Source organism: Coenobita brevimanus, chromosome 55 (assembly GCF_032717465.1).
Source record: "Coenobita brevimanus isolate Jiangsu-jjx chromosome 55, ASM3271746v2, whole genome shotgun sequence".
In the NCBI taxonomy this organism is placed as follows: Eukaryota; Metazoa; Arthropoda; class Malacostraca; order Decapoda; family Coenobitidae; genus Coenobita; species Coenobita brevimanus.
The window spans coordinates 58,054,388-58,082,373 of NC_137008.1; the positions used below are offsets into that span (position 1 = coordinate 58,054,388).

At 41.7% G+C, this 27,986-nt stretch overlaps 1 protein-coding gene across 1 annotated transcript; it reads left to right on the forward strand.

Moving 5' to 3' along the window:
• The first annotated feature begins 2,701 nt into the window (after positions 1–2,701).
• Positions 2,702–27,906, forward strand: LOC145401337 (uncharacterized). The gene is made up of 10 exons (XM_080273663.1): positions 2,702–2,809; positions 5,502–5,660; positions 13,892–14,136; positions 14,673–14,791; positions 15,625–15,814; positions 19,116–19,331; positions 21,187–21,373; positions 21,845–21,974; positions 25,553–25,682; positions 27,664–27,906. The coding sequence occupies exons 1-10, from the start codon at positions 2,733–2,735 to the stop codon at positions 27,903–27,905; spliced, it is 1,695 nt and encodes a 564-aa protein (XP_080129789.1). The 5' UTR covers positions 2,702–2,732; the 3' UTR covers position 27,906.
• The last annotated feature ends 80 nt before the right edge of the window (positions 27,907–27,986 follow it).

Genomic DNA, 27,986 nt, shown 5'->3' on the forward strand with positions numbered 1-27,986 from the left:
AGCCATCATTAGGCGGGGTAGGGTGGTATTTCTACCCCCATCACTAATCCGGGGCACCACATATAGGGGTATCGTAAATCAGGGTTTGCCTACAGTGTAACATTGAGAATTATGGTAAAATTATAGTTTCAGCCAAAAACACAATTTGATCTGTTTTTTCAGTATTTTAGACAATCCTAAGAAACTTTTCTTCTATAGCATTATCTTTGCAAATTATTTTTAATTTACTCTTGAAAATAACCTAACCAAACTTAACCTAACCTAACCTTCACGAATAAAATGCAAATAATTTGTGATGAAAATGCCACAGAAGAAGTCTCGGGAAAAAAAAAAAAAAAAAAAAAAAAAAAGAATCTCCTAATCATGTTTTTGACTGAAACAATAATACCAGAATAATGACTAATATAAAAATGCTTCTCTAAACTGGTGGTTTCCTTAAGCTAATGAAAAATGATGGTGGCAGTTAAAGGCAGCCATCATCCATTCACTTATGTAGTGCTGCCTACTTCTTCCTTTACATTTATCATTCTTTCCGTGTCTGCGCTCCTCTCTTTCTACTTCTTCCATCCTTCTTATCACTATTTATTACTCTTCTTTCCACTTAAGGTGGCTCTACATTGAGTATCAAGCCTAATGGTTTTCTGTAACCCAGGAAGCTATTTAGCTACAGTGCTGGATGGTAACCATATAACCAAGTACCAGTAACAAGGTGATGTGGAGCCTACTATGGTTCCCCTGTTAACTGGGTAGAGAGATGCAAATGTGGCATCCATCTGGAAACCACACCACCATGCTCTTCTCCCCGCCTCTTCATAAGGCAGTGTCTATTGCAAGGGACCATCGTTTCACTGCACAGGAAAGCCATTCGGGACCAGTTGCTTGCCTGCAGTTGATGGGTCTGCTAGAGCAGACAGTCTAGGGTTACTGAACAACAATAACAACAACTGAAAAATAAAGATGCATAAAAGAGAAGTGAAAGGAACCAAGCAGGATAACAACCACTACCAACCTTGTCCTGGCCAGCCAACCTCTGTTTATAGGCATGCTCCACCTCAGTACAAATTCTGGCCTAGTTTGGATCAAGAGTAGGGATGCTGGGCATTCCTAACTTTCTCTGCCCAGCATCATGTAAACATTTTCACTGCTGCTCTGTCACTTACTTAATTATACTGCACAGTACTGTCTATCTGTGCTGTAACCTATCAATAACAAAATGTTTTGTGATTTGTAGTGTATATATATATACAGAATACTGAGATGTAATGACTGTACTATACAGAATACACATAAAATTAATACACTTTTGATAAACACTTGCAGTTGCTACCTTAGTGTATGGTATCTAATGAACTAGGGTATAACAATCCTAGTCTTAATTCTAGACTCGTTAAGATGACAATCAAACATTGAGCTTAATGACTCTTTGCTCCCATAGTTAGTTCATAATATGAGAAGGTCTACTATTTAACTATAATAGCTAGAACCAAATGCTATCACTTTCTCAACTTAGGTTATGGCCTAGTAGGTTTGGTCTGTGTAATGCCCATAAGTAACCCTTGTAACAGTGCCAAGATTTGGCTACATAATGGCCATAAATGATACTGTAAACAGTGCCAGAGTTTGAACCTGAGGAAGCTGCATGGGTTCTGAGAGTGGTTAGGTCTGTAGATTTTGAAATTTTTTGGTCTTTATTTTTTTCTTTTTCAAAGCCCTGTTTTGTGTGTGGTATAACAATTTCTCTTGGAAAGGCCATACCTTAAAACAAGGTTATTTGCAAAAAAAGTAAATATTAAATTCTAATGAACCATGCCAAATACCAATGTTGAAGCATAGGTCTTTACGATGCGAATTAAAGACGGAACAGCAAATTACTAAGCTTAGATCCAATAACCGAAGATACCGTGCCCTCTACTTCTGCCTCTTTCATCAGCGGATCCTTGTTGGTGGAACAGGCAAACTAATCCGTTTATTCTGCTTGCTTTAAGTTACGTTTATTTCATGGACGAAGAACCTGATAAGCTAAAGTCAAACAACACCTACTTTTGTCCCTCCTGTAAGGATCAGCTGCTATAGCCCTTTAAGAAGACTGTCGTATTATTTTACTCGGTATTTTTTTTTTTTAATTCTTTGCGTCTTTGATGGTGCATGTAATTATTGCACTAATGATACACGAACTTTTAATAATTGAACGTACATTTTGAAAACGTAATTTGGTTATCATAAGTCATTGTTCCAATACTTGTCACCATCAGCTGTGTTTTGTAAACAGTAAAACGGGTCCGGGGTTCGTAGACATTGAATTCACCGTCAAAACGTGGACGATTCGCCGTGATACCTTTGCAACAATAAATATTTAAAACAATTACTTCTCTCAATACATGGGTCAAACTATGAAGCGTCGTTACAATCTATCATATAATGTTTTTTTCTTTTCAGATGGCCATAAACTTCTTAATTTGAATGACCTGAAGTGAAGGTACTGTATTTAGGTAACACCGTGCATCGTACAATTTAATTTTGCGTTTCTGCTAATGCCATTTAGTTTAAGTCTACATATTACATTATTATAATAACAGTCAACCAGCATCACGTTTATAACACATAACTCAAGAACTATATAATTGCTAAATGTAAATACGACGGGGAATCGTCATGTAGGGTGAACAGTCTTGACGGGGAATTGTTTTTGTTGCGTGCGGTACTATTAGTCGTCTTCAGTTAAGGTGTAACCCATGGAACTCAACAGAAAAATAGTGATAAAAAGTTACAGCATAAGAAGGAAGGAGTATATTATCAGTGGAAATATAAGGTAAGCAGAGGAGAGTATAATCAGCAATAGGCTTACTATCAGTACAAGTATTTGTGTGAGAAGGCACCGGTATAAATAGACTTGCTGTCAGTACAAGTATTTCTGTGTGAAGGCACCTGTATATATATCAGCAGAAACGTAAGCAGATGAGAGTGAGAAGGAAGGAATATATTATCACTGGAAGTGTAAGCAGTTGAATGTTTATTCAGTAGTAGGGATACTGATTGTAGTAATATTGGTCAAACTCCTGGAGAGCATCCATTAAGAGCTGGGGGAAATTTAGTGACAGAGACTGTCTTTCATTATTATAAATTCGTTAGAACTCCATAAGAGCTCCCATGCATAAAATTAAGGCCATGGTTAGGATTATGGCAGCCGTTAGTATACACTCACAGACTGCGATTACGGCAGCTGAAACCTACACTCACAGAGTACGATTACGGCAGCTGTAACCTACACTCATAGACTACAATTACAGCAGCCTTAACTAAACCTAACCTAACCCAACCTGTTTCTAACCTAACTGAACCACAAACATGACTGATAAATTCTAGTGGTTTAAGCTGAATTGTAGCGGCATTAACCTAACCAAGGTTAGGTCCCAAGGATGCCAAGATTAGGTCAACACCAAGGTTAGGTCATACTCACAGATGACTTTTGGAAGAGGCCCATCCTTAGACCTGTGTCTCCAGCTCTACGGTATATTTAAACTAATTTCTGCTTCTTGGTCAGTATGCTGGACATACTGGCTTGTTTCAGTTTGTGCTTTATTGTCAAATATCATTTCCTGATTCATCCAAGTTCTATCCAATCTCTTCTCCAAGCTAATTACAGACTTTGCATTAACTACTTCAGTAGGTAGGTTGTTCCAAGTGTTTACTACCCTGTTACAAAAAGTATATTTCCTTTTTTATAGTCTTGACCTCCTCTTAAAAAGCTTCTTGTTATGTCCTCTTGTACCTATATCCTCTTGCACTACAAGCATTTCCTCACATACACTTTTTATCATATACTCCACACAATATCTTGTATGTCTCCACCATGTCCCCTCATTTCCTTCTGTACGCCACTGTTGGTAAATCCAGCTTCACTAATTTTACTTCATATGATAAATTATTCAGAGTCAGGATCAGCCTTGTAGCCGGCCTCTGTATGTTTTCAGTGGCTTCTATATTCTTCATCTTAAATGGACACCATACCTGAATAGCCTACTCCAAGTGTGATCTTACCATAGCAGTATATAATGCCCTAATCTTGGCTTCATCTAGTGTTACAAATGTTCTCCTAATGATTCCAACCAGCGTGTTTGCTTTATTAATTTTTTCAGCCAGATGTTCCTCAGAATTTAGGTTACTGTCAATTATTACACCCAAATCCTTTTCAGCATTTACTTCCCTTAGTTCCTCCACCATTCTGTATTTAAACTGCTGTTCATTGATATTCCCAATCCTCATAAAGCATCATTTCTGGGGATGAAACATGAGAAGCCATTTTTTTTTTACCAACTTTACATTCATTTTAGGTCATCTTGCATTCTCTCGCAGTCTTCTTGTTTCTCGATTTCCTTGAAGAGTTTGGTATCATCCACATACAAAAATATATTACTATTATGTATCACCTCTTCCAAATCATTCACATATATCATGAACAAGAGCGGGCCCAAAACTAATCCCTGCGGAACACCACTCATAATGTTCCACTCACCTGATTTTTCTCCGTTGATAATTACACACTGCTTCCTCCCACATAAAAATGATTCAGTCCAATCAAGTAAATCCCCAGTAATGTTATAGCTTTATAAGTAACCTTCTGTGAGGAACTGTATCGAAAGCTTTCTTTAGATCTCAGTACGCCACATTTACTGCACAACCTTTATCCAGAGACTCTGTCCACTTATCCAGTACATCAATTAATTGCAGCACAGTTGACCTTCCTGATAAGAACCCATATTATTTTTTACTGAATAAGTTGTTATCTAGCATGTGCTTCATCATTCTCTCCCTTATTAGTTTTAGCATGACTTTACATATCACACTCGTGAAACTTACTGATCTGTAGTTACTGGGGTCACTCGTATCACCCTTTTTAAATATGGCCGTGATATTTGCCATTTTCCAATTCTTGGGAACTTCGTGGTGTCTCAGTGAGAAGTTAAAAATAATCCAGAGTGGTTCCACGAGTATTTCAGCTACCTCTGGTATCACCCTAGGGTGGAATCCATCTGGTCCTGGGGATTTGTTCCTTTTCAGTTTCTTCAATGCCTCATGTATATCCTTCCTTGATATATCAATAGTTGACAGTACTGGTGTTGGTTTTATTTCTATCTCTGGTAGTTCCAAAGGATACCAAGGGTAGGTCCAAAGAATGCTGGGGTATTGCATAAAACTTTGCTTTGTACCCAGTTTTGCAGTGTTAAGCTTTCATTACTGTGCTGTACTTCAGCAGCTTACTTGAATTTACTTTTTTTTTCCCCCCCATGCTCAAAAAAGGTTATGACACACACACACTCTCTCTCTCTCTCTCTCTCTCTCTCTCTCTCTCACATGCTGAGCAAGACAGCCTACTTTTATGGTTTTTTATTTGCTTCCATTTCGTTATTGGCACTTTATATTGTCTTTGCTACTATTAAGTCTACATTTTTCCGTTTCCAGGTATGGTATTGCAGTTATTTACCCTAAGCATTCATTTTTAGGAAGCTGCGTATTTCTCTTCAACATGATGGAAATGTGGATTCTTTCGTCAGCGAGGATGGATCAACAGCATTGCGTTTTGCTTCATCTCTTTCTTCTGAACAGAATGGCATTGCAGCATCAGAAGTACTTCTTGAATATGGTGCCAACCCTAATATGCCGTGAGTTTCTGGTACCAAGAGCTTTATCTTTCTTGGCAAGGAGGCTCTGTAGCAACACATCATTAATAGTGTATTTTGTGATTTATGCCTAAATATTCTTGTATAGACTTATTTTTATTACTGAATATGAACTAAGTTACCTGATATACAAGAGCATATTAATATGCTATTTGGGGAAAAAAATTGGTATCAGTAAGGAAGAAGCCCCTTAGGTGACGAGAGTATGTACAGTAAACCCTCGATATAACGAACTAATTGGGGGGAGGGGTGGGTTGCTATATCCAAAAGTTCGTTATATACGAGAGGTCGGTATTTCTGAGGGATTGCCAAACTCAGTTTGCTATATAAGGGGAGTCGTTTGGTCCTGCTTGCTCAGACATAACCTAAACTAACTCTACGAAGTTTTACGTGGAGAATTCGATGGTTTATGAAGTTGTACATGTAAATACAATACTGTACTGTACGAAGTTGTACATATAAATACAATACATATAACAAGAATACAGTATAATGTAGTACTGTTACAGTATGCTCACTGTGCCAGGAAGGGATGCTGTTGTCACTATGGGCTGATTCCCGAACTTCCCCCTCATTAGCAAACTTTGTTCGCAAAATCCAGGGGAAGTTCGGTCGCGCTTTGACTATTCGTTATATCCGAAATTTGCAATACTGGGGTTCGTTATATCGAGGGTTTACTGTACAGTGGGGCACCAATTTTCGCGCCTAATTGGGTCCAAAAATAATGCGCGAAAGTGGAATTAGTGAAAGTTGGGGCATTGTCTTTATGGCAAAAAGGCTAATTGGTTCCCGGTTATCCTAAAGTAACATCAGATTTTCATTTTCACTTGCAATACAGTACATCAAATCACTATTGTACATTGCATTGTGAGATACAAACAATAAAAACTGTACAGTACACATTATATGAGGAGAAACATACCACAGAGACCAGGTTGAGGTGTTTAATGGATGTTGGGGGTAAGTATCCGAGGCGCGTGGCGGGCTTATTTAGCCTTGGCCTTTCCTCCCGACTTTGAATGTCCCAGCCACTTTTTATCACCACCACTGCCTCCCGGCCCTCCCCCCACACCACCAGGCTCTCCCCCCACACCACCAGCCCTTTCCCCACACTACCAGGTATAGTAGAGGCCATTGAACCGTGAGAATCCAACACGATGGAGCTAGCACGCTCATACACAATGGCGGGAATGGGTGGACAGAGTGTTGACATGACGTCATTCAAGATGGCGGTGGGTTGCGGGTGGGCGGTGCAGGAAATTCAAAGTTCAAAATATTGTCCCAAACCCAAAATTTGTGCGCGAAAATCGATTTTTTTCAAGCGAAAGTGGAAGTTAGGGAATATTTGGTGCATGCCGCGAAAGTGGATTCCGTGAATCCTGCTGTAGCGAAAGTTGGTGCACTACTGTATACAGTAAAACCTCGATATAATGGACTTCAATAGACTGGAATTCACTTTTATTGGACTCAAGGAGCTACCGGACTAAATTCCCATATATCGGAAAAAGTCCGATAAAGCCAGAAACAGTCCGGACTGCCTGGCCACTTCAGCTATGTTCACCACAATATGGTAAATAAAAGAAATGTTTATCAGTGTACAGTACAATATTATTATATATATTATACCATTTGACTAATGTAGTGAGGTTATAACACAATACAGTACCGCAGTGGTAGTCAAAACAGTTAAAAAACCGTTCATGTGATCAGGACTAATGTCTGATATATCGGAAAAAGTCCGGATTAGCAGGGGGAAGTCTGGATGTCGCTTTTATTGGTATTTTGCATTTTTCGGACCCCAATTAGTCCGTTATAGTGAGATCTTACTGTATGTCTTTTTCAATTTGCTGTTCTTTACTCATGCTGGAGTAAGTTAGCCGTAATCAGATCAGGAAAGATTCAAGAAGCATCTTCCTCAGGTGAAGGAGCATAAGTTTTTTTAATGATTGCTGAAGTTTCCTGAGATTGGATCAAATTGGTCATATTAGACAGACCTGTTCAGTTGAAAGCCTCTGGTTAAATTAGGCTAGGTCTGATAAAGTGCAGCAAGATTAACAAATACCAAAGTAAAGATGATATTTACATACTGTTTACTAGGCATTTTGTTGATCCTCCTTGTATTCCCAGTAAAAATTCAACATATTCTTTTTATCTGTTGTCCTTCACCCCTCCACACACCCCCATGAATAGCTAAGCAGAAATATTGCCACTTAAAGTTTTATTGATACCTACAAAGCTAATAGCCATATTAGTTCCGCAATCTGTAGCACCAGATGTATGGGAAAAGCTGTCATGTACTGAAATACCACTCTGATGTATTATAATGAGGACTACTTATTGTAAAATAAGACCATAATTGTAGCCTCAGGTTCATCTGAAACTTGACGTGATGGACTGCAGGCTTAATTTGACTTTCTTCACCCATCTTCCATCACTCTTTTAGGAAATATAAAGGGATTTGAGGTTGATGGATGTTTGATCTGGTGGTGCCACTATGTAATAGCTTCTCTCTCAAGCACTGAAAATCACTTGTAAACATGCATGACAACTCACTCAGAAACTACTTTGCCCTCATTAAAATGGCATCTGATGCGTGTTTAGTTACTCATTCCATGCATCCATACACCAAACACTGTGTTTTCATAACATACTTTTTCAATTTTCCATTGACCACTTGCATATGATAAAGATAGTTACACTAATGTGATTTTAGAACAAAAATTAAAGTAGAATTTGTCTAATGATAATCAGAATAAGAGTAAATTATGTAATGATACTGTTGTCAGAACAGGACAATTTGTTTGGTGGTAGTCAAAATGATATAGACAGTCGTCATGGTGAAAGGGTTAACATATGCTACTGTATATTATAAAAAGCACAGTACAAGGTCTGTTGAGTAAGTATCCAACCTCTTTCCCCCCCCTCTCCTCACTAATCAGTTGGAGGATAGGGGTGGGGTATTGTGTAATGTAGTGCTGGACCTTTGTGTGCATGTGTGATTGATGCCAGCCACCATGAGTGACTCAATGGCTGTCAGTCAGCTTGTATTTATGGTCGTGCACTTCAGGTTCGTCGTGTTCCCACGCTTGTCACGATGACCGAAAAAGTCGAACTGTGTTACGGCATCAAATTTTGCCAAAAACTAGGTGATACCCAAGTTGAAATGATTAGGAAGATCCAGCTAGTTTTGGGAAATGAAGCCATGGAGGTAATGCAAATACAGGAGTGGTGCAGTCCCTTCAAAAATGGCCGAATATCACTCGAGAGCGATCCGTGTCCTGGGTAGCCATCAACAAGCAAGAGCACTGAAAATGTGAAAAAGGTCTGTGATTTGGTCATGGGAAATCTTCAGTTGACTGTCAGAGAAATTGCTAATGAGATTGGAATCAGCGATGGATCAAAGCACAAAATTTTATAGATGATTTGGGCATGTGAAGAATTGTCGCCAAGTTCATTCCAAAGCTCCTTTCACGTGAACAACAAGCTCTGCAGATGAACGATACTGAACATATGTTGTAGTGTACAAATTGTGACCCAGACTTTCTGAAGACTGTTATCACTGGAGATGAGACTTGAGTGTATGCGTACAACCCAGAAACCAAAGCATAGTCGTCCCAGTGGAAGCCTGCAGGGTTGCCTCAGCCAAAAAAAGCACAAGAAGTCTGCAGCAAGATGAAATGCATGCTGACAACTTTTTTTTTTTGAGTACTGTGGTGTTATGCATTGTAAATAGACACCAGAAAGTCACCAGAAAGTCAGACTGTTGACAAGCATTTCTGCCTCAACATTATCTGTCATCTTCGTGGCACAGTTCGACGGAAGAGACCAGACCTTTGGATAGAAGCAGATTGGAAGCTGCACTTTGACAATGCCCCTGCCCATTTTTCTCAACTGATTCAGGAATTTTTGGCCAAGCATAACATCCCACAGATCTGGCAGGCTCCCTACTCACTATACATGGCTCCATGCAACTTATGATTATTCCTCAGACTCAGAACTCTGTTGAATGGTTCCTGAGTGGAGAGGAGAGAAGAGATCATGACAAATGCGACGAATCACCTGCAGGAGATACCAAAAACCGACCTTGAAAATATTTCAGACAGTGGAAGGAATGCTGGGCTACGTGTGTCAAGTCAGAAGGGGCCTGCTTTGAGAGGGATTAGTGTCCTAGTTCAGCAGGTTAGCTCTTTATTTTTTTAGAGCCCAAGGTCAGATACTTTCTGAACAGACCTCCGTACAGTAACTGTTGTGGTGTCTGAATGATAATGCCAGGTGTAGTAAGAGTTGGGACAGTACAGTAATTGCTGTAGGAAACTAATGCATCCATCTTTTACACAGGTATCGTATTATCCATATGACTGGACTTGAAACAGTATATTCAGTATTGGCAGATGCATGAAGGACTTTCCACCTTCTTCAGATGAGCTCCCAGCCTTGCCAGGTGTGCAGCAACTCGAGGCAGTGTTGGTTGCTGCTGTCTCATGTTGTCAGAATTCAGTACAGTATAAAACTAACCTCTAACCTCTTGAAGTAGTAGTAGTAGTAGTAGTAGTAGTAGTAATAATGGTAGTAGTAGAGTAACCTCAGTCTGACTGTGCAGACCCTTCAACTACAGGCAAGCAGTTGCCCTTGCAGAGTCATACTGTGCAGTGAACTGATGTTCCCTTGTGGTGGATAGTGCCTTAACACAGTAAGGCATGGGAAAGAGTATGGAGGTTTGGTTCCTGGATGGGTGCTGCATTTACATCGCTCCACCCAGTTAATAGAGCACCATAATAGGCTCCATATCACCTCATTATATGGTAACTGTGTATGGTTACCACCTGGCATTGTTAAATGTTTCCTGGATTAGCTGCAGGAAACCATTAGACTTGTCACTCAGTGCAGAGTCACCTGAAGTTGAAAGAAGAATAATAGAATGTACCTACTGGGACCTTTTCAGTTACCGGGTACATGGCTAATGTATCATTGAATTTTTCGGTGGAAATCAAATCACGTAAATGGTGCCTTAGAAACCCATGTTATAAGGCCATGGTGAAATCCAAAAATTTCCCAAAGTTCCTCTTGAAAATTTTTAATCTCCCCTCCCCCTCCAGATGATATCAAATACAGTATTTATTGTAGTAAACATACAACCTCTATGAACATCACTGGATAAAAAAGGGTTAATTAAAGTGTATCATCATCATCATCATCATCATCATCATCGTCTTCGTCGTCGTCATCCAGGCCTCCTTTCCCACCCTAGGGCAGGGTGATGAGTAGCATTGTCCAGACAGCCCTAGTTTGCCAATCCAATGGGCCACACTTCCATTCACACATCATTCAACTGCTCAGAATCCTGGCTCTATCTGATACGCCAAAAAACTTTCACCACATTCTTTAGCTTCACATAAACGTATCTGATAGAGTCAGTCCAAACGCTGTCACATTAAAAAGGGGTGCCAAGTCCCTTATCCCGCACTTCTTCTCACAACATTCATCCAGGCAGCTCGATCTCTTGTCAGACCCATAGCCTCACCGATTTCCATACCTCTCTTCCTCACACATTCATCCACCATATCCCTCCACCTTCTCCTTGGCCTACCTCACATCCTGTCTCCTTCAAATTTGCTCAGATATACCTTTTTCACCACTGTATTGTTATTCATCGCATTATCACGTATCCTATCCACTCTCTGTACTCCACATACATTCCTCAGCAATCCCATCTCCACAGTTGTCACTCTTGACTTATCATTTTCATGCCACACCATATTCTCACATTCATATGTTAAAGTTGACACCAACACTCCCTCATGTAAGCCTCGTTCAGCTGCAACACTCAAGCTTCTGTTTCTTATCACGGCCTTCATAGTGCCAACTACTTTCCTTCCTTATGTCACTCCACTTTCCACTTCTTGTGCACATTTTCCTCTCTAATCTATCACTGTATCCAGGTGTTGTATTTGAACTCTCTCACCAATTCCAGTCTCTCTCCATTCGCTGTAACTTCACACTGGGAGTCACCTTCTCTCTCAGTTACCACGACTTTACGTTTTTCTACATTTACTTTCAAGGCACAACATTCAGAGACATCAGCAAAACCCTGCACTAGTCTAGCGAGTTCTTGTCTGGTATTTGCAAGTAGTACTGCATTATCAGCATGCAACAAATTTGAGATATTCCATCCATTACCATTCATTACGAGTGCCATCCCTCTCTCCATTACTCATGTTTTTACTTCTCTCATCACCCCATCCATTTATATATTGAACAACCATGGGGACATCACACAACCTTGTTGTATGCCCACAGTGATCGTGAACCATTCGCTTAGATGCCTGTTTCATCCATCCATCCATCATCCAATCCTACATTGCCCCATGAAGAGTATAGGAGTCCGGAGCTAGGCAGGTTGGTCCTGACATTTAAGATGAGAGTGTCCAGCCTCACTCATCCCTGAGTGGCATTATAGAAGCAATAAACCCCATCCACCCCTTGGATATAAACCTTCACCGGGTCAGTCTGATTGGAGCACGGCAGTTACCCACTTAACTACCAGGCACGATAATTTGGTTGTAAGGTTACCACCCAGCATAGTAAATGGTTTCCTGGTGTACAGCAAACCATTCATCTTGTCACTCATTGTAGAGTCACCCACAGGCAGAAGGAACTGGAAAGAATGAAAGAAAGAAAGACAAAAGAGGGAGTGTAAAGTCACCCATAGGCAGAAGGACGAGGAAAGAATGAAGTAAAGAAAAACAAAAGAGGAAGGAAGGAAAGGAAAGGACAAACATGCGAGAGCAGCACTACATCAAATGAGTGGATGGTGAGCACCCCTACCTTCCACATACCTTGGTTATATGCAGATGATCTTATTCACCTTAAGTGAGAATTCCTTGGGCTGTAGGGATTAAGAGTAAATAACCAGCCATGGTGACATTCGTTTTCGTTTCGTTTTCGTTTTTTAAAGGCTCCAACATGCTTGCATGTGTCGGCCTTGGTCACCTAATGGCGGCTCTCCATGCTGCACGATCCATTGCAGCCTCCCTGTTCAGTCCCTTAACCCTAAGGTCACACTTAATGACCTCGTCCCATGTCTTTCTCGGTCTACCCCTCATAACCCCACCCCCAATATTAACACTTCTCACCTTCCTCACCCAACTATCATCCCCCATCCTCTCCACATGTCCAAACCACCTCAATCTACCTCTCCTCATCACAACACCAATACACTCCAGTCCCATCCTACCTCTCAACTCTTCCATTGTAAACCCAGCCCCTCCAGGCCTTGGACGCAGGGACGCACTGCACATCCACCTAATCATTGTCATTTCTGTACGTCTGAGCCGGCGAATGTCTTCCTCCTTCACTGCCCAGGTCTCACTGCCATACAGCATTACACTCCTAACACACGCTGCATACAAAGACCCCTTAGCACGTAGGGAGAGCCCCCTCAATGTCAGGAGAGGCAAGAGCTCCCTGAACTTCTTCCAACCACTTCTCACCCTAGCCACAGAGCTAGCTCCAGCCCCACCTCCAGCACACAACATGTCTCCTAAATAACAAAACTCTTCCACACACTCAAGAGATTCACACACACATAAACAAACAGTCACTGCATTGGGCTCAAATTCATTTGTGACAACCATCACTGACTTGGGTGTTCTGATTACACTGTACTTGTACTGTAGATGGATGGCTGCCTCAAATACACATGCCTGGGCTGCTGTTGTGCTAGCAGTCCGTGTGGTTACTATAATCTTGTTTGTTGCTTTTGTTAATGTTACTGAAGTAAGAATTTTTGAAAGAGACATGTGGGTAGCTGTCTAGAGGAGTATAGGGCCCTGTACATACAGCCCTCTTGCTTTTCTGTGTACAGAATTTTCCTCTAATCAGAGTATCTGTAACTGTGATTTGTATCTCCTCTTTTATTTATTTATTTTTTTTTTTGGGGGGGGAGGGGGGAGGAAGGACTCATTCATGTAAGACTGAAGTCACACATAGTGGATATTGTAAGTTATGTGGATGAGTTAGGTGGCTTATAAATTGCTCACTATTATACAAGATAAATTTACAGTTATCAGAGTTACGTTTATTAAATTTGGATTTGATTCTCTGGTACACTATATTCTTGTGCAGCGTTCTTAGAAAGCACATAGCCATAAAGCATTTTATGAGCACCTCCTGCTGAAAGTATCCATGCCAAGTCAGTGTTTGTGTTCCTTCAGTAATAGGCGAGGACGTAGCAGTGTCCACAAGGCTGCCAGTCTTGGTCATCAGCAGCTTCTAACCCTTCTGCTGCACAATGGTGGTGATCCATTGCTGCCAGACCTCAGAGGCACACTGCCTTCTGACTTGGCTCACCGAAATGGTCACAGTGATGTGGTGGCATTCCTCCACTCACTCCTGGCTTCCCATGACTACCTAACACCATCATGTTCAGACCAGCAACCCAAGTTTGTCATGTCTTTATGTGAGTCAGAATGTTTATTTGACAATAATTCATGGTTATCAAGATGATCATATTAGTTCTTCATTATCTTTTTTGTTTTTTTTTTAATTATCAATTTTTTTTCTAAAGTTTGGAGATTACACTCTTAAGAGAGACTGGCATTAGTACAATATAGCTTTCTCCTTTTTTTTTTTTTGTAAAATATTGGCTGTTTTCCATGTCTTTGATAATTTACCTCATTTTAATGTAGTCATAATGTGCTCTACAGTGGTATGTAATTCATAGTTATTTACTTTCAGTTCTCTTGTATTAACCTGCATAATAGTTCATCAGGGCCATTTGCTAGTCTTTTTTTTTTTTTTTTTTTTTATGTTGACACTCCATTCTAGTTGGAAATTATCATTTGACTTCACCTTCCATGTATTTACTGGTAATTTTGTCCTCATACCTAGCCTCAGACCCCTATGCCTCGTATCAGAAAATGGGGAACAGATTGTTACTATTTTTCTGTACAGTATATGAATTTAACAGGTCTTCTCTATGCCCTTTCCCTATAGTACGAAGAGAAGTAGTGGAGATGGCCAGTACAGCCTCTTCCCCTAACCCAGCACTTTCCTCTGCAGACACTGCATCTGATGACTCATTCTACTCTTGTACCTCACAGCTTCAAAATGTGGTTAGTTTTTAGCAAAACATACGAAATAAACAAGTACAGCTCCTGTGAAGGTGCTTCATAATTGATTATTTAATTAATTAATTTATTTTTTAATTCATTGACTGGATAGCTAGTAAAACTACTGTACTGGTACCTGTACATTTACAAGCAAAAATTCACCAGCAGTCCTCTGCCAACATTTTGTCTTACTTACTAGCCTCACGTGGCAGGGAAATGTTGGTGAACTTTTGTTTGTAGTAGCACTTACTTGATTTCTGGTGGGTGGTGGCAACCATCATCCACTCACTAGATGTAGTGCTGCATGCTTCTTCCATCACCTTTATCACTGTTTTTCTGTCTGCCCTCTTCTCTTCCTATTTCTCCCATCTCTCCTGTCACTTATTATTACTCTTCTTTCTCTCTCAGGTGGCTTTACATCGATTGACAACCCAAATGGTATCCTGTAAGCCAGGAAACCAATTACAGTGCTGGGTGGTAACCATATAACTAAGCCACACATGTTCCCTTTGTTTTGATGAGTGGGTTGGTGGAGGGTAGGTTCTCCTCCTTGTAAAACCCCTAACTCAAAGACAAATGGCCACCCCATACAGGATTATGGTGTTTGGGTATAGATAGATAGATAGATAGACATACATGATAATTATTGTATTTTTCATGCCACCTTTATGCAGCACACACAGGTATAGCATTTCTTATCCAGTATCCCAAAGTCAGAAGAAAATAGATAGTTGCCCTTTCAGAGTGTTGCGAACAGTGTATTTTGCACACTGACATCGTTGATATGCTGCTGTGCAAACTCTATTGCTTTCTTTTCTCTCTTCTTTTATTCCCAGACTTCAGAAGCAAGCAGTGTTGGATCATTTGTAAGTGTTGCAGAGTTCTTATATGAAGATACTGAAGAGGGTGTGAGGCTTATTGAACAGTGCTATGCTCGTGCCTCATCCAACTGTTCCCTGCCCCATATATGTCCACCCTCACCTCGGAAGGTAGCATTTAGCCAGAGAGAAGAGGCTGCTGAGCATGGTTAGTGTTCGATGTTTTGTCATAGAACTGTACTGTGCTATTATTAACCAAGAGTAAGCAAGCCCATAATTTTTTAACTCATTTATGGAACACCTTCACTCGGAAGATGTGATCAGCATTCATCCCACATTACAGAGTATAGTCAGCATCAGTACAGAAAGCTCAGCCACAATCAGTCATTGTAGTGCTGTAAATCGGCAAGCAAAAGCTGAATAATATCGTTATCGGAAGGGAAAAATTATCTGATAATCGGAATCAGCTGAGTAACAATGAAAAATACAGTATTTGTTTTACCTGATGACTCTAGACTATAGCACTTATTTCTCATCCAATTTAGATGTAAACTAATGCTGTAATGGTGATTATTTTTCAGAGATACGGTCATATCCCACATTCTGTTGACTGTTATAAATGGTAAAATGATTGAACTGAAACATACGAAATATTTAGACAACAGTACTGTATCACTGTGGTTAGAATGAAGCTCAGCACAGTTAATTAGACAGCAGTTTGTCAAGGAGTTGTGGCGGACTGGTATGAACGTGCGAGTCTCTCTCTCTCTCTCTCTCTCTCTCTCTCTCTCACACACACACACACACACACACACACACACACACACACACACACACACACACACACGAGTACCAACTTACAAACCTTGTACATATAGCATACTCATGAAGAAGCCTAGGCAAGAACTATATGTAACATTTTTCCAACAACTAATGGATTGTTTCGCTGTGAGGGTATATGCTGAGCTTCAACTGAGTTGCTAAATGTCGTTCATCCCCTCATCTCAGAGTTGCTGTCCCCATCTACTGCTTTGTTCCTTATTACAGTATATACAGAAAATCACTTCTTTATTTAGAATACAGTGAGAAGAGTGACTAAATATTACAACTAAATAAAGGATACATTAACAAATAGTTGCGGGTATTTTGCACTTATTTCGACAGCATGTGTACACTATTTGCATACATAAACCCACATGGCTACCACACTTACACACCACCAGTACACAGTATATCTCACAACACGCTGCTTTCAGCTATCGTTTCTCTCTCTTTCTCTCTCTCTCTCTCTCTCTCTCACCCATTTAATATTATGAACCTCCGCTGATATTTGCATTTTTTCAAATACAGAACCGATACTGATATTAACTGTTGATATCAGTATATCGGATGTGGATGGAAGAAACATTGAAATTACTTTTGTTGATTGTTTTGTCTAAGTCTGTGTGAAAGGATGTTGTTACCTTGACACTGTTTTGCAGCTTAATAGTCTTACTCAGAATCATTACATACCTACATACACACATACATACATACATACAGTACATCATCAGATCCTATGTCACCCCATGAGGAGCGCAGGAACCCCGGGCTAGGCAAGTTGGTCCTGACATTTAAGATGAGAGTGACCAGCCTCACTCATCTGTGAGTGGCATTCATGAGTAATAAACCCCAACCATCCCTTGGATATAAACCTACATAGACTCAGTCCGACTGGAGTGCCTTAATTATCCATTAAACCACCAGGTGCCATAAGTTGGTTATATGGTTACTATCTATCTATCTATCTATCTATCGCCAGACGCCTCAATCCTGTTTGGGGTGGCCACAAACAAATCGCCTCCAAGTCGCCCTGTCCCCCGCCATTTCACTGCCCTGCTCCCAACTCACACCCCCCTGGGTTACTGCCCAGCATTTTTTGCTACTGTCAGATGACTTATGTTTTTGGCTACTGTCAGATGACTTCATTCATTATAAGAAAGTCCTTTGTTATGTTGATCATGGAGACAGTAAGAACAAAATAAGAATACCATCACAATGAAAGAATTTAAGGTTGTGATATTTCACTCAAACCACCAGCCTGCAACAAGCAAATGAAAGACTCCAGTAATGAAGATCATGGAAATAGGAAGAACAAAATAAAGAAGCAATCAAAATGAAGAAGTTAAAATTTGTGATATTTCACTATGACCACCAGCTTGCAACAGGCAGTTCCAGCCACTTCGCTACAATAGCATGTTTTCTATTTTATTCAAGCTCTATTCAGACAGTTTCACTCAGTTTAGGCAAGAATCTTTGAACATGGAGATACTGGGTACAGATATTATTAACCTCTTCACCACAAGAGGTCTCTTCTAATTCAAATAAATAATCTGGTAGTGGCAAGAATTAAATGAAGATGACATACCATGACAAAAGGGTTAACTACTATGACAAAAGGGTTAACTGCTTCACTATGTTTCTTAATTTTTTATTTTAATTACGCAGCAACCAGACAGTTCAGAGTCCCTTGTTAGAGAGGAAGCTAAAGAAGGCTATATCTAACCCCTCCTGTAGAAAAAGTCTGTCCTTAATTGAGTACGGTAATGTGGAGATTGCAAGAATGAAATAAGAGATGGGATTGAAGGGGTTATGAGTTGATGACTGGTTATGTCCCCAGATATATCCAAAGCTGATTTCATTTGCTTGGAGGTAACAAAAATAAATTTAGAAATAGATCATAGGATTGAAGTGGTTAAGGTTTGGGGGTAGGTGATGCCGCAAAATTTGTCCAAAGATGGTTACAGTCCATTGAAGTTAGCAAGAATGAAATAAGAAATACGTGATGGGGTTGAAGATGTAAAGCAGTGTTTCCCAGACCCATGATTGTGACCCAAATGAGGGTCGTAAAAGTTCTTCTCAGGGTCGCGGGATGGTAAAAAAAAAAAAAAAAAAAAAAAAAAAAAAAAATAAAAGTACAAAATATTGCAGATTTATTCAATAAATTTTACTGAATTTTACTTAAGTTGTCCATTGCATTTTATCCAATAAATTGTATTTGATAAAACACCGAAATTATGTTTCTGCCCTGAGGTTTGCCAGGCCAAAAAAAAAAAAAAATCTGTGTTCAGGGTTGCAGCCAAAAGAGTTTGGGGAACACAGGGGTAAAGGGCTGATGACTGGTGATGTTCTAAAATAAATCCCAATATTAATACTGTTGTTAGGAGGTAGCAAGAATAAAGAACAAAAAAATATTGTACATCATGGGGCAGAAGTAATTAAGGGTTAATGATTGGTGATGGACCCAAATATATCCTAAAATGAATTTCAGTTGTTTGAAGACAGTTGTTTTAGTCCCAGGTTTGTCATGACATGAACCAAATGGAATGCAGGTGAAAGTTGCTCTTCTCCAGGTGCAGTCCATTCTCCTCCTCCTGAAGGTAGGTAGTTAATAGTTTGGAGGTAGCAAGAAAATAAGAAGTACAACATGTGTTGAAGGAGTAAATCAACCTGATTTATGATGCCCCCAGACAGTGGACAGAGTGTGGGTGGAGAGCACCATCACACCATGACCAGCAGTGTGAGGGCACTGAGTCCCGAGGAGCTACGGTCACAGCTGAAAGACCTGGGTGTGTCTTCCCCTGCTCCAGCCCTTCCTTCAACCCTTACCACATTACAGAAACAGCTGATCCGGCTCAGAAACCGTCCTGCTACACATCACTTGTACCCAACCCCTTCTAAACCAAGTACAGTACCATCATAGTGTCATCATCTTAATCTTCATTTTCTTCTTATTATCATCATTACTATCAAATATAGGAAAGAAGAGGGCTCTGTACTTTGTCTTTGTTGATTTAGAGGAGGCCTTTGACAGAGTTCCTAGGGAGATGGTGTGGACAACGGGAAAGCTGGAGATTGAAGAATGAATAGGTGTGGCTATGTATGTGGGTGCTCGCACCCAGGTGAGAGCGAATGGAGATTTGCGTAATGAGTTTTTTGTTTAATGCTGACGTCTTGAGCCCCTTATTGTTTATTGTGGTGCTTCAAGCTCTCTTACATGACCAGAAATGGACTTCCATTGGAGATGCTGTATGCTGATGTCTTGGTGTTGACTGAAGAGAATGAAAGCGAGTTGGGGGAAAGATTTAAGAAGTGGAAGGACAGAATGGGGCACAAAGGTTGTCTCATTGTCCCAGGAAGTACTGCTATGGTATTGATGTGGGCCAGTGCCCAGTAGCTCACTTTGCACAACACTCCCAAACAAGGAACTTAACCACATTTAACCACATTTACCAAATACAGTAGTTGTAGTCTGGGCTGTGGCTACTGAACTTATCTCCTATGCACGTCCGACTCTGGGCATAGGCTTCACTGCCTGCTCTCAAGGCCCAGTAGTCCTCCTACATACCATACACCTCTTCATGACACCACTTCGGCACCAACACCCACCGTCCATATTGAATACATGCTAGGGCTGTCTCATACAGGACTGGTATTAGCGGTGGTATTTTTGCGACATGTCGGCGGGTCTTCTGGTAGATCAGTAAATTCTGATTTTGTGAAATTCAAATCCTTAAACTGTTCCTTGCCCCAGCGGGGATTTGAACCTGCGTCCAGTAGGACTACAGGCCACCTCTCTACCGCTTGAGCCACTGCCTCCCCCTAAACCTACACAGGCTCAGTCTGATTGGAGCACCTTTTGTAGTTGTGCTCAGACATACTTTCCACTAAAAATTCATCCCTGGCTTCCCATTGGTCTGTCATTTATCAGCTTCCATCACCACAGCCAAGATGGAAGCTTTGGCAAGCTTATGATCATAACAGTTGTTGTTTCTCAACCCGGCTGCCTGTCTGAGCAGACCTGTCCACTGCAGGGAAGCACTTGCACTGATGAGATCATTCCATAGGTTCCCTGCAATGTTGTGTTGTGTCTGCATCTTAATCTGGCATGTGCTGTGCCGTGCTCATTTAGTGGTTAGAACATTGCATCCACTCATTTGATGCAGTGCTGCTTTGGGTGTCTGCCCTTTCCTCTCTTCCTTCCTTCCTCCTCTGTCTTTCTTTCCTTCATTCTTTCCTCTTCCTTCTTCCTACAGGTGACTTTACACTCCCTCTCCTTTCTTTCCTTCATTCTTTCCTCTACCTTCTGCCTATGGGTGACTCTACACTGAGTGACAAGCCAAATGGTTTCCTGTACACCAGGACACCGTTTACTACACTGGGTGGTAACCATATAACCAGATTAAGGTGCTCCAGTTGGATTGAGCCTTTGTAGGTTTATATCCAAGGGATGGTTGGGATTTATTGCTCATGTAACACCAAAATTGCTCCCTACGTGTGAACAAGTGGGTTGGTGGAGGGTTAGTGCCCCTCCCCTTAAAACAAATAACTCAAAGTCAAATGGCCACCCCTTTAGGGATTATGGTGTCTGGCAGTAGATAGATAGATAGTAATGCCACTCAGGGATGAGTGAGGCTGGTCACTCTCATCTGAAATGTCAGGACACACTTGCCTAGCCCCAGGCTCCTATGCTCCTCATGGGGCAACATAGGATTGGGTGATGGATGGATAGATGGATAGTATTGTACCTCTCATTGCCAGCTTATCCCAGAGAACTTGAGTTTGTGCTGCGGCAGCCCAAGGATGAAGCTTGGGCATTGCTGGAGAGGGAGATGGCTGCCCCATTTGCCCACCCTGACCCAAACAGGATTTGGAGGGGTGGAACAAATAAGACCTGCTTCAACTACCTGCTTCTTGATCCTAGGCTTTCGTGCGATCTGCCTCTGAGGTATGTGTAAAAAATTTGACTCTGATTTTTCTGTTGTTCAGAGTGAGTTAGCATGTAGGTGGAATTTTCTAATGTTCAGAGTGAGATAGTATATGTGAGTAATTGTTTGTATGAAATGGAATTACAGTACAGAAAGCTCCATGAAATCTCTGCCTTCCAAAACACGAAGCATGGCATCATTCTGACTGATTTTGGATGAAAAGATTTGTTTTTTGTTTAGAATACAGTACTGCAATAGATTTTATTTTAATTGAATTTAGATGAAAAGATTTGCTTGCTTCTTAGAATACCACGATAGAAGTCCTGCTATATGTTCATTGACTATCTAGCTTTGTTAGATAGTTATAGGCTGGATCACAATAATTAACTTTTTTTTTTTAAATTATTATTAGTAAACTTCGTCATTGTTTTGTTAATAAGAAAATTTTCACTGTGCTGTGATGATAATTTTTATCCTTGTTCTGAGTTAAGGGCAAGCAGCATGGAGGAAAGTGCAGCTATAAGAAGTTTTGTGGAAGCTGTTTTCTACATTGGCAAAGGCAGTCAGTCCCGCCCCTACCACCACCTCTACCAAGCTCTTGACAGCCACATGGACAGGCAGGTTTGTATACAGAGCAACAGGCACTGAGGAAAGGCAGAGTGGCAAGCAGTGAGAAAAGGAAGAGCAGCAGGCAGTGAGAAAAGGCAGAATGCCAGAAAGTGAGAAAAGGCTGAGCAACAGACAGTGAGGTAAAACAGAGCATAAAGCAGGGAAGGCAATGCAGCAGGCAGTGAGGACAGGCATGAGGGGCATTCTGTATGGAGGCAGGCAGTGGCAGTCAGTAGGGAAGAAGGTAGTGGGGAAAGGCATGGTGTCAGGCAGGAGTGACTGTCAGTAGGGAGGCAGGCATTCAGGAAAGGCAGGGTAGCATGCAGGAGGAGCAGTCGGTATGGCGGCAGGTAGTGAGGACTGTGAAGGCAAGTTAGTTTGTCAGCAGTAGATATATAAGGAGCTACAGAGGGACATGGCTTATATTCCTATGGACTTAAAGGCTTCCAGCCTTCTTCATCACCAGTTTATTTTGTTTATTACACGTAGTATATTCCCTTATGTTATTTACCATACATACATACATACATCATCTTGTGTTGCCCCATGAGGAGAGTAGAAGCCTGGGGCTAGGCAAGTCAGTCGTGACATTTAAGATGAGAGTGACAAGCCTCACTCATCACTGAGTGGCATTACATGAGCAATAATCCACAGCCACCCCTTGGATATAAACCTACACAGGCTCTGCCCGATTAGGGTGCCCTAACTACCCACTAAACCACCAGGCGCCATAAGTTTGTTATATGGTTACCATGCAGCGTAGTTAATGGTTTCTTGTCACTCAGTGTAGAGTCACCCACAAGCAGAAGGAAGAGGAAAGAATGAAGGAAAGAGAGACAGAAGAGGGGGTATAAAGTCACCCGTAGGCAAAAGGAGGAGGAAAGAATGAAGGAAAGAAAGATGGAGGAAAGGAAAGGGCAGACACCTGAGAGCAGCGCTGCATCAAGTGAGTGGATGGTGAGTGTCCCCACCTACCACTGGGGAGGCGGTGGCTCAATCGGTAGAGGGGTGGCTTGCTGTCCTACTGGACCCAGGTTCAAATCCCCACTGGGGCAGGGAACAGTTTAAGGATGTGAATTTCATTACCGCAGACTTTACCGATCTACCAGAAGGCCCGCTGACATGTGAAAATACCCCCACTAATACCAATACACCAGTCCTCTATGAGACAGCCCTAGCACGTATTCAATATGGACGGTGGATGTTAGCGCCGAAGTTGTGACATGTAGAGGTATACGATATGTAGGAGGACTAATGGGCCTTGGGAGCAGGCTGAGAAGCCTATGATCAGAGTCGAGCACATTAGGGAAAGAAAAAAAACTATACATACATACATACATATATATATATATATATATATATATATATATATATATATTGGGTGACTCTGCGCTGAAACCATTTACAGTACTACACTGGGTGGTAACCATATACTGTAACCAAATTTTGGCGCTTGGTGGTTTAGTGGGTAATTACAGCACTCCAGTCAGATTGAGCCGGTGAAGTTTTATATCCAAGGGGTGGTTGGAGTTTATTGTTCACGTAATGCCACTCTGGGATGAGTGAGGCTGGTCACTCTTCTCTTAAATGTCAGGACCCACTTGCCTAGCCTCGGGCTCATATGCTCCTCATGGAGCAAAGTAGGATTGAATGATGGGTAGATGGATTGATATATATACTGTATGGAATGTGAGCACCTGCACTAACATGCCACACTTGGGGTCCTAGAGGTGACTGGTGATTTTTGTACCATCTATGACGTGGATTAAGGGAGAGGGAGATATATTCCCCCCCTTCCCATTTTTGACAAATCAATGATTACCAATATTAAAATAATAGTTTTACTTACCAGAATATTTGGAAGAGATATCTTATTGCATATGCCTGTATTATTGTATGTCTGTGATTGAAATGGGTAAAATAAAACTGAATTAAGGTCTGATTGGTTAGTTATATACGGTACATCCACTGCAAATTGACTTAGAACCTACACACAGAAATGCTATGAGAGAGTTGTCTGTCTTTGCTTTGTGTTTCCACATCTACCAAGTGAATTTTTTGGGCAAGAAGTAACTGGCAACTCCTCTGGTGTTGGTGGGTGGTGGTGAAACAGCGCATCGTTGCTTGCCCAGAAGTGAGAGTGGGAGTATATGTTCCCATCACTCCGAGCTTGCACCTCCTTCTTTTTTCATATGCATTACTGTTTGCCTGGTTATTTTCCTAGAGTCGAGTTGTCATGCCTGGAAAGTACTGCTCAGGGGATGAGAGGGTCCATATCATTGCATGGAGGCAGGATAATGTCCCTATCAATACGATTTGTGAACCTACTGGACGCGCAAAGTCGACCGTCATGAAGATTCTTGCTGCAGCGCGCAGCCTGCCACCTGATGTACCAGAGCACAAACATGGCGGTGGAAAGAAGAGGACAACTTCCAGAGGTACAGATACGCTTCTGAAGAGGGATGTAATCAAGAATCCTCGACTGACAGCAGCAGAATTGAAGAGAATGCATCCCCGGATGTCACAAGATGTCTCAATTGGAACTATCCTACACCGCTTGCAGAAGGAGCTGGGTTTGCCAAGCCGCACTGCAGCCAAGAAACCGCTTCTCACTGACTGCAAGAAGAAGCAGCGCATTCAGTTTGCCAAGAAATATGCACACTGGACTTCAGATGAGTGGAGAAAAGTTATGTTTTCTGATGAAAGCACATTTCATGTGTTCCAGGTACGTTCTGCCAAGGTTCGTCGTCCTGCCTCCTGTAGTCGATATGACCCTGCTTACACGGTGCCAACTGTTAAGCACCCACAATCAGTAATGATATGGGGGTGTTTCTCAGGTGAAATGGGAAGGGGAGGCCTCTACTTTCTTCCTGAGAACTTAATGATGAATGGCAGTCGGTACATTCAAGCTCTGAAAGATCATTCATGGGTGCGACTTTTTCATGCACAATTCAGCTCCTTGTCACAAGTCAAGAAAGGTGACAAAATGGCTTCAGGATAATCGGATTGAGGTCCTCGACTGGCCTGGCAACAGTCCAGATCAAAATCCAATAGGAAACTGCTGGGCAAAGATGAAGAAAATCATGGCAGAGAAGAAGACACCCAATCTGGACAACCTCAAGACTTAATTGACAAATGTTTGGTGCAAAGAAATGTCCTTAGATTATTTTAGAGATCTAGGTGATTCCATGCCAAAATGCATCCAACTGGTCATGAAAAACAAGGGAAACATGATTTCATATTAATGAATGGCATTTCATGAACAAACATTGTGATATACTATGATTTCTGTGTTTTTGAATACCTTGTGGGGGGAGGTCCTAAGTCAATTTGCGGTAGCTGTACATTAAGCGGTAATTCTTCAAGAAATCATGCCCTCCCCATCCTTTTACCAAAATGCTGGATCCAGCTGTACATCTAAGTTTTGCTGGGGAAACAGAATGGTTTCCAGTGGCCTCAGTGACTATGATAACTTAGCTTAGACTCAGGCCCTCATATACAGTACTGTACTCCCAAAAAGAGTAAGGAAGGATTGGCTTTTACTGTGTCATAATTTTTACCAGACACTCTTTCAACCCCATTGTGTGCAGCTTGGTGGGAAGGAGAGGTGTGTGAGGGAGATTTGGGGATGTGGTGCTGGTGTGGTGTCTCTTCATATTTTTCACAACACCATCCCAGTCGAGTCATACTCCAGGGAAGCTGCCATGATTGCTGCCATAGGTAAGCTCCAGCCTTCTCTCCAGCCTCTTCAGTCTGATGATATCTTTTTTCATTACAGTACAGTAATCCCTCCAAGAACCGACATAATAGAGCCAAAGGCATGTCCAGGACTTGGGAAAAATGCCCCTGGACAGGTACTTATAGACCCCAACCCAGCCTAACTTTGAAAGCCACCTAAATAATTCCCTACCGGACATGCACAGCACCTATTTAAGACCCTTTTCACACAAATAAGGGACAGAAACCATAAAATATATTAAAAGTAACCAGAGAATGAGAAATCAGAAGTGAGTATGGAAAATATTTAGCAGTGTACAGGGTACTTACGACATCTGTGACCGTCGCAAAGATTAACCCGCCTCTATGGGTCTGACAATGGTGAAGATGCACTTGAAGCATGTACAGTAATCCAGTGTTGCGCTGCACTTAATCCTTTGGACTGTGAATTATAATTGTTTAACACTGCACATGCTGTTCTTACTTGTGCCATGCCAGTTGCAACACGTCAGAACAAAGTTATAAGAATTATTAATAACCCAACAATTACAAATGAACTACCTTCCCTGCAAGTAAGAGGGATGTTGTCTGCTTTGTATTTTTTTTTTTTTTTTTGTAGATACTGTACTTTTGTGGTAAATACTCAGTGTTGAACCCATTGTGCCACCTCTCTCTGCCTTCCCCTGTGCTACATGAGCATCTGGTAATGCTCATTACTGAACTGTACTATTGCCATATTGCAGAACTCTCACCAATCAGAATTCTTTTATTCCCTGAACTACTTCTCTTTGGAACTCACTTCCCCAGAACACAGTAGTTTCTCCCCAGACTTCAGTGTACAGCAGTTCAAGTCCAGCTTATGAATGGAGGACACGTGTAATCTGGTGTGCTGATCATTTTTAAATTTAATCTGTTTTTCTTTCCTTTGTTCACCTTGTTAAAAAACTCTCTCACACACACACACACACACACACACACACACACACACACACACACACACACACACACACACACACACACACTTTTTCTCCATGGTCTGATTCTCCCTTTTCTCTCCCCCTCCTGTTTTTTTCTCTTCATACGTCCCAACCAACTCTAACGTATGGAAGTGAAGCTTGGACATTGTTGGAAGGACACAAGTCAAGAGTGAGAGCAGTGGAAATGAGTTATTTAAGAGGAGCCTGAATTTACATGGAGAGACAGGCTGACGAATGAGGATATAAAGGAGCATTGTGGTGTGGATGTGGATGTGATAGGAAGTGTTATGAGGAACACACTGAGGTGGTTTGGCCATGTGGAGAGGATGGAGGGTAAAAGACTGACGAAGAGAGTGTATATGAGTGAGGTGGAGGGGGGAAGAGCGAGGGGGAGGCCGAGGATGAGATGGAGGGATGGGGTGGAGAGGTATATGAGAGAGGGGGGTGTGCGTTGGTAGCAGGGCAGTGAAATGGCGGGGGACAGGACGACGTGGAGGCGATTTGTTTGTGGCCACCCCAAACGGGATTGGGGCGTCTGGCAATAGATAGATAGACGTCCCATGTCCCCTTTCTATTTTCCTCTTTTCTCTCTCTCGCCTCCTTACATGTACTCTTGCATTCCTTTTATTTCACTGCATCTGCTTATCTTCTCTCTCATTTCCCTCCCTTCTGTGTTTATCTGTCTCTTGTCTGTCCCTGACATGTTTCTATGTGCCCTGTCTTTGCATCCCAGGTTTCTCTTTCCTTGTTCCCTCCCATCTCTCCCCTCTCTGTTCCTTGCCCCTCTCCTCTCATCTCTCCCTTTTGTTTTTCTCCACATCCCTCTCTGTTCTCTCACCTTTTCTCTCTCCTTTCTCTGTCCCTCTCCTCTCCACTCTCCTGCTTCCCTCCCCCCCTCTCTCTTCCCATTTCTCTCTCCTTTCTGTCTCCTTCATTCTCTCCTCCTCTCCCATGTGTCTCCCTTATTTTTCTCATATGTGTCTCTTCTTCTGTCATCCTCTTTGCAGGTCTCCCACAGCTGACAAACCAGTCCCAGGGCAGCTTCTATGGCCCTGCAAGTACATGGAACAAGAGCACCCGCAGGAAACTTGGAGCTCACCTTCTGTGCCGTGCTTTTTGGATACTCCTGCAGGAGGGAGAAAGGCAGATCTGGCCAGCAGACATTACAGTCCCTGCTTACTGGGGTTCTGGCTGGCAGGGGAGCAGGAAAAGAGCAACAGGAATAGGTAGGAGCATAGCAAAGAGATAGGAATGAACAGATGACAAGGGATAGGTTGTACAGTAGTTTGGTACAGGGAGAGAGGGAGATGGGAAGAGGTAGGAATAAATA